The 7,968-nt window shown below is 41.9% G+C and overlaps 1 protein-coding gene across 1 annotated transcript; it reads right to left on the bottom strand.

Moving 5' to 3' along the window:
- Positions 1 to 217: 217 nt before the first annotated feature.
- LOC149843777 (uncharacterized) lies at positions 218 to 6,994 on the bottom strand. Its single transcript, XM_090000057.1, has 2 exons — positions 6,824 to 6,994; positions 218 to 2,908 (listed from the first exon to the last, which is right to left on the bottom strand). The coding sequence occupies exon 2, from the start codon at positions 2,571 to 2,573 to the stop codon at positions 717 to 719; it is 1,857 nt and encodes a 618-aa protein (XP_089856183.1). The 5' UTR covers positions 2,574 to 2,908; positions 6,824 to 6,994; the 3' UTR covers positions 218 to 716.
- Between the last annotated feature and the right edge of the window lie 974 nt (positions 6,995 to 7,968).

The following is a 7,968-nucleotide window of genomic DNA, read 5'->3' on the forward strand; positions in this document are numbered from 1 at the left end:
TCTAGGTCAGACCATTGTCAGTTAAAGCAGCGATTCCCCATTGCCGTCGCCATCACAACAGCGCTAATGGGCAGGCACCATTTGGCAAATCTTCCTCGACTCTACGGTTAGACTGCTTTTCACGTGATTCTCAAATAGGAATCATATCGGGGGTCCAGTGGATCCAATCATCCAAGTAGGTCCAGCAACCAAAAAAACTTGACGCAGAAATCAGAGAGGAAAGAAATAAGGCATGGATATACACTTTTTTTACAGACTACACAAACCAACAATGTATTCACAGACCTGAATATATATATATATATATATATATATATATATATATATATATATATATATATATATATATATATATATATATATATATATATATATATTTACATGAGTCTAATTCACACACGGAACATCATCATCTTCTAGACTCTAACCTAAAACCCCTTTTATTATCTTCTCAGGGGTTCCCAACAAATGCTTACCAAACAATCAAATGAATGAGAACTAAATAGAGTGACTGACCTCTAATTCAAACACAAGGGTTTTTTTGTTTTTTTGTTTTCTTTTGTTTGTTTTTTTATCATTTTTGGAAAGAAAGGAAAGCACGACCCCGACGCACCACTGGACACGACCTCTCCTAAGTTCCTAACCATCAGGTATCAGACACAAGAATACAAACAGAACTAAAGGACAGAAGACAGATGATGAGTGGTTGTCCTGATTCAATGTGCCCTGGGCTGGGATGATGAGTGGTTGCCCTGATTCAATGTGCCCATCGCAAGCATTGCCATCAGACTGCCCCCGTGAACCCTTCCTTCCGGCAGTGAAACGGCAACACTGGGAACAGGGAATTGCAGAGACGCCACAGGATACACGGCAGCGTGGCCAGCATGGTTCCCCCCACTACACCCACTTGCAAGATCGACGTGCACTCCGGGGTTCACGTTCTGTTGAGCAGAAGCCAGAGCTGTATGAGTGAGCGTGGCACCACCACCGTGCACATGCTTGTCCTGCAACAACGCAGTATGCGCTTGGCACAGACCAGTTCTCCCCCTTGCAAACCTATCACAGAGGGGCTGACCAGGCTGCTGTCCCCATGCACACCTTTTGCCCCCACCATGTGCCTTGCAGAAGTCGGTGCTGCCCTGTGCGCTCTTTCCGCATCCATCAAACTTGCACCTCTTGCCACCCCCATGCTTGACGCAGAAGTTGGTCCTCCCCCTGGCGCTCTTGGTGCACTCAGGCACAGCACACCTCTTGCCACCACCATGGGCAACACAGAACTTCGTCCCGCCATGCACACTCTTAGTGCACACGCCGCCGCCCTGGAACAAGCACAGCTTGCCACCCCCATGGGCCTTGCACAGAGGCGTGCTCCCTTCTGCACCCTTGGTGCACCCAGTGAAGCTGCACCTCTTGCCACCTCCGTGAGCCTTGCAGAACTTGGTGCTACCTTGAGCACCCTTGGTGCAGTGAGGGAACTGGCATCGCCGGCCGCCTCCATGAGAGATGCAAAGCCCAGAGAGGCCTTCCGCACTCTTGGTGCAGTTCTCCCTCTGGCACCTCTTCCCCCCGCCATGCTTGATACACAGCCCTGACTTCCCTCTGGCTGCCTTCGCGCAACCTCCTGGGAAGCCGCATCTCCTCCCACCTCCATGAGCAATGCAGAACTCAGTGCGGCCCTCAGCGCTCTTCATGCAGCCGAGGAATTGGCATCTCCGGCCACCACCATGGGCTTTGCAGTATGCAGTACGCCCCTCGGCGCCCTTGTTGCAGCCAGCTCTCTTGCACCTTCTGCCACCACCATGGGCAATGCACAATCCGGAAGCACCTCTCGCCCCCTTCTGACATCCTGTAAATTGACAAAGTTTTGTACTACCACTACGTGGTTGAGTAGGCCCGGAAGTACAGGCAGCTGAGACTTTTGGCGCTGGAGTTGCAGTTGGTAGTGCAGGAACAGCTTCGCTAATATCAGCATTAACCAAACTTTGGTTGAGATCAAAGCTTGGGTCCATGGCAGATCCTACCACTGCAGGAAGCAGAAGACCACCCGACTTCCAGCGAGAGGAAGTCGAGCCATCATCAACTAAAACGGCTTCAGTGCTGCTCTGGTTATGGACTGAGGTTGGAGAGACGCTGGTGACACCAGATTCAGCAGGTCCGGTTGAAAGACTCAACTGGAGGTGGAACCTTGGATCCATATTGATCATCTTGTGAATCTTAGGCAAAGGTCCCTTTGGGCTCACAGTACTGTCCTTGCCAAGGTGAAGATGAAAATTCAAGCCTGGATCCATGAAAGACTCATTGTCTGTGGCTTCCTTAGCAGAAGTGAGGGCGCCAGTGTCTGAACTTTCCTTGGTATCAGAAGAACTGGACGATGTGCCTAATTCAAGGACCACACAAGACTCGTCGATAGTGTCATTCCGTTTCCTCTTAACAGCCCTTGCAGAAGATAGAACTTGAGGCACAGGAGCACCAGCACAATCCAGCCCTTTTAGGACAGTGTTTGCAAAATGTTCTGATGAGAATTTGGTCCTCTGGCTCAAACATCCAAAAGCATCCACCGGCATGAAGTGCATGGTAAACGCAAGATGTTTAGACTTGGGATCCAACAATGAAGCTGCACGTTTGATCTAACCCTTACAACTCCAACAGTGAAACAGTCTGCCTGACTTCCGGGATTTTAAGAAGGAACAAACTTAGAACTATGTTACAAGTTAAAAGGAAAAGAGGCTAGAGAAAAATAGATTCGATATAGTGCAAACAACCCCCACTGACAAATCCAGATGTGTCCTTGCGATCCATCTTAAAATCTAAGACAGAAAACCTTAAGTGATCTACTCGTGCAGTTGCCTTCAATTCAGAAGTTGATATCAGGAGTATTCATATATCACCAATGCATGCCGGATCGATCCTGTTTAAGAGGAAAAAATAAAAGAAACTCATTGAGAATGCCAAGTACAGAATAATTTAATATATGTAATCACAAGCAGGTGGAAAACCTGAGTCCTAGAGCGACCAAAAAATATATGGCACAAGGAAAGGCAGTGCCAAGCAATGCTTCTTTCTTTGAAGGTAACACGATTTCATTAAGAGAAAAAGGACCTTAGCAGGAAAAGGACAGACCTTAAAATGATAAAGACCAAGCCTAACAGTCATAGAAGTGCAGGGAAGTTTTTTAAACATTTCGTCAGTCATGTTGCTATCTTGTCCACAATACCATAAACATACAGATTGTGAACTTAAAAAAGTTTCAGCTTGAAGATGGTTAAAAGAAAAGGTTCACTTGAAGAAGAGCTAAACAAACCAAAATGACATAGTCAGGAAAATAGCTACATATGGGCAAGAAAACATCAGCAAGTTAGAATTTCAGGTAAACCAATACAGCCTTCAATTACTCATCACTCAGAAAATTCATTCAAGTGTAAGAATGGCAATTTCAGGTACTACAACAGAGGTCTCAGCAAGAAAGGGAAAACATACAAAACAAAAGAAATATACTAATATGGCGCCATCAATTAAATGAGATACTGGTACTAATAAAAAGTTTGCACGCAGCAGGTGGACCTTCATTGATGCATAGGAAACAACTTAAACGGCAGAACATACAAGTAGCAAGTTCATTTAACAGCTTGCGGTTCCAGACAAATCTAAAGTATGGACAAAATCATTAAATGTGAAACCGTAATAGAGGGAATAAACACAAGAGCACTAATTTATAAGTTCAAATTATGACTCCAGCATGAGGCTAGCATAGGATATATCTTTGGTACTGAGTTTATGCAATTTCTAGGCAAAGTGCAGAAGAAACGGACACGAAGATGCCTAACTTTATAAAAATCTCAAGCCTGACATGCGATAAACAAAGTGCAGTTGGCCAAGGACCAAGTTGGCTCACTGAATCTCTATAATGGAAGAAAATTATGGGGCACTTGAATAACTCAGATCTCAGATCCAAGGATCTGATCTGGTGTGTATTCCGGTGCTGGATCCCCAGTTTTTGCAAATACGGCATTTTCAGATCCTTGAATACGAGGCCAAAAAAAAGCCTTTGATTTTGAGACAATCAAATCGCACTTAGAAATTTAACAAACTGTATCTTGCCATGTAAAAATAACAAGCTGAAAGCAACTGACTGCACGAATTGTACTTCACAAAATTACTTCTCATACACTAAGTGAGTTCTACAAACATAATTATTATACCCTTCAACTAACAAGGAAAAATCTGGCATACTGAATACAGGATGAATTTAACAGGACACTAGCAAAAGCCAAGACAGATTCAATCAGTAGACAAAGATAATACCGTAAATCACAAACAGAAATTTAGACAATTACACAGAGAATTCTTGTGAAATTGATAGTCTCAACTCTCAACATTCTTTATGACAGTGTAGTCTCACAAGCACAGCTAGCTAACAAATGATTTTTCTTTCAAAATTTAAAGAACTCTCAGATAGTAATAACATTTGAAAGATTCAACAGCTAAGCAGGGGGAATATTGGTAATAAGGGTTCTAAGGCTCTCTCTAGATCGGGTGGAACCCTGATTCCATTAAAAAATAGGTCATGAAACTCAAATCGACTGGTTTCCCTATCAAGGAAAGGAAATGGGCATCTAGATTTTCTGCCAAAGACAGTTGTAAATGAGTCCACTAGTCTAGGTGCATTATTTGTTTATGACCAATCCAAACAAGCCATAACAGGAACAGAAAGATGAATGTTTTCCAAGAGACAAAATACAGCAGGAAAGAAAAACAAAACATGAACTTGAGAGAAAAAAAAAGGATAAAGGATTTTTTTTTTACTGTTAAATGACAAGAATTTGATCAAGAAAAGATTTTAGTATAGATGCAACTGAGTTTAATAAACTAGCATGTACTTAAAAGCAACTAAGAAAAGAAAAAAATCAATTATGAAGAGAATTAACCATCTAATACAAAGAGAAGCAGGAACCCATTTAAATTAAGCATATTGGGTATAAAAAGATCCCCAAACATGAAAACTTTTGGGAGAAAAAGAGACTACAAAAGCAGAACCAACAGCAGCCAAAAGAGGCAAGATGCACCAAACCACAAAGGAAAAGTGTAAAAAGCAAATCAAATTTGGTAAAAGAGGATAATACTTGAGCACCATTTGGAAAATGCAAGATATGAACTGTTGATAAAGTTCCACGAATAGAAAGACTGAAAAGGCAATAACTTTTGGATCGTTTCAATTTTAAAAGATAGATCAGACTTCAGGAAGGCGCAAAATGAGCAATATCGAAATTTAGCTAATCTGAATAAACATATATTTCTCAAGAACACAAGAACTTTAATACAGCTTTGAAAAGCAAAAAAATCTAGACAATGTTTTAAGTTTTCATTTTGAAACACCAAAAACATTTCGAAGTTAGTTTGATGAAATAAATATCAAGAACTTAGCAAATGGAAAAGAAACTGCTCAGTTTGAGGAACAAGCAAGAGACCGAAACATCAAGACTCTGAATCTTCAGTAAGCAAAAGGAAAAGACTGCATAACACGAAAGGTCAAAATTGACAATTAGATTCCTGTTTGAGTTTTCCAACAGAGATGTTCAACAACAGCGAAATTGCAGCTAGAATGAAGTAAAACCAAAGGAGTGGAAAAATGATCCGAAAGGAAGAAGTTCAGATCTTTAAATACAAACTTTTACTGGAAACAAACAAAACCAAAGGGATTCAAAGCTGAAACGAGCACAATAGATTTCCAGAGAAATAGAAGAATATTAACAGAAAGATTAATAATCTAGACCGATTTAAAGCAACATAAATTCCAGATCGCTCCAGAAGAGAATGAATATGAAAAAAGTAAAGGAGACTTTTAATGAAGCGAACAGTTTAAGAGAAAGCAAGGTAAACTAAACAGAGACGATATGAAAAAGAATTATATTTATCGTGAAAAGGCCTAAAATCCTAATAAACGCGAAAGAGATCAAACTCAAACGAGAAAATCCTAATAACTGAGACAAACGGAATACAGAGATATGAGTCATATGACATGCAAGGAATACGTTCAATCGAATGGCTTCCGAGTGAAAGCGGCTTCGAAAATCAACAATTTCTCCACGCAAAGAATGAAATCTAGCGATCGAATAAAAAACAAAAACAAAGCGTATCCAAACAGAGAAAGTACACAAAAAGACCTGGATTTTCCATCAACTTGAAAGTATAAGTACCTAAAACATAGGAGTTTTGGAGAAAGAAGGCGCATTTCAGGAAAGCAAAGGAGAGATTTTAGAAGAACAGAAAAAAATGAAAATAAGAACTCGCGAGAAAATTTAACCAAGATATAACTAAAAAAAAAAGGATTTAATTGATTGTAATTGTAATGAGCAATATATCAAGAATTTTCCGGAGAAACGAAAGGGTTGACAAACTCGAAGAGACTTAAGAAAAGAAAATAGGAAAAAAAAGCAGAAAATCGTCCCAGTTCAAACGAGGCGCTGTTGAAAAAATCTATGAACTTCAACAGATTTAACGCCAAAACATGCCTAAAACTCACGAATTTCCGGAGAAAAGGAGAAAACGCGAACTAGACGAACGGTAAGAAGAGAACTCACAAAGGAAAAGTGGAAGCAAGCCTTTTAGCCCTGTGAACAAACACATGCGCAAAAGAATTCAAAAAAAAAAAAAGAACAGTTTTTCGAGCCAAAATCAACAGAAAAAGCTTCCACCTTTCTACCTGTTCCTGTTGAGCAAGATCGACTTTTTCAATACACAGAAAGCGACGAAAGGCGTAGATATTTCACAACGAGAAAGGAGAGAGACAAAAACAGAGAAAGAGATAGAGAGCGAGCCAGCATACCTGCGATAATGAAATCCCGAAAATCCAATCGCTCGGCCGAGAGAGAGAGAGAGAGAGACTGGAAAATGCTAGGGTTTGGTCGCGTCAAAATCTATCGATCGGAGAGAGCTAGAGCGAGAGAGATGTTAAAAGGAAAAGCGGAGAAAAGAAGGAGAGAGCTCCACCAAAGACAGACAGAATTACCAATCTGTACTTTTAAATAGTGATGGGAGCTCGCAGGACGAAAGGATACACTCCTTCCGAATAAGCCCTTATCTTTTCTCAAAATGACACACATACCATATATAAAGGATCAAGAATATAAAAAATCATATTGTGAAAATTGTTTTTCGTTGTATGGGCACCTTCAGTGATCAGCCGATCACTTTTCCTTCCGGGCATGATAGTTCTGGGAAGGATATTGTAGATCCGATTCAAGGGTCCCATGGACCAGGCATGATCCGGATCCAGACCCATCATGGTTTTAAGAGATCAGCTACTAAGAAAAAACTTATCGTTGAAGGATTAAATTAGGACCAGGTCACCCTAGTGGGCACCATTGGTGCCGATCTGTCTGGGTTTGGACCAAGGGTGGATCCAACCTGATCCAGTTACTGGGATACACTGGTGCTGACCCTTCTGGTTTGGACGAAGGGCTGACCCGGTCTGATCTAGATCTGATCCAGATCCAAGGATCAGCAATAGTGGGCATCACTGGCACTGACCCCTTTTGGTTCTAGACCAGAATCAGAACCGACCCGTTTCAATTGGGCGGGATCAGTACCCGTGCTCCCCACTGGCACTGACCTCCCTGAATTAAATCGAGGTAGTTCTCTGGTTTGCTGTGAGACCCGTACCCATATCCATGAGATCCGCGTCAGTATCCAAACGAGCGCAAAAAATACAGGGGCATTTCCGTCATTTAATAAGTCAAACGCCAATAAGGGACGTTAGTTCTCTGGTGCGGGGACACGACTGTCGTTTTCGAAAAAAAAACAGAGACGACGCCGTGCTCATGCGAAGGCTGGCGTCAGCGCAGCTGGCGCGCCGAGCCGTTCAGCCTTCGCCCGTGGGCCCCTCTCACGGCTAGCCTCCCCAGGCACTGCTCGGCGTTTTTTTTTTCTCTCTCCCTATATTACCTGTCTACCCTTGATCTAATTCGTAAA

Source organism: Nuphar pumila, chromosome 3 (assembly GCF_984573655.1).
Source record: "Nuphar pumila chromosome 3, dmNupPumi1.hap1.1, whole genome shotgun sequence".
Classification (NCBI taxonomy): Eukaryota; Viridiplantae; Streptophyta; class Magnoliopsida; order Nymphaeales; family Nymphaeaceae; genus Nuphar; species Nuphar pumila.

Excerpts from the sequence above, each read along its gene's own strand:
- LOC149843777 (XM_090000057.1), bottom strand. The coding sequence starts at position 2,573 with ATGCACTTCATGCCGGTGGATGCTTTTGGATGTTTGAGCCAGAGGACC.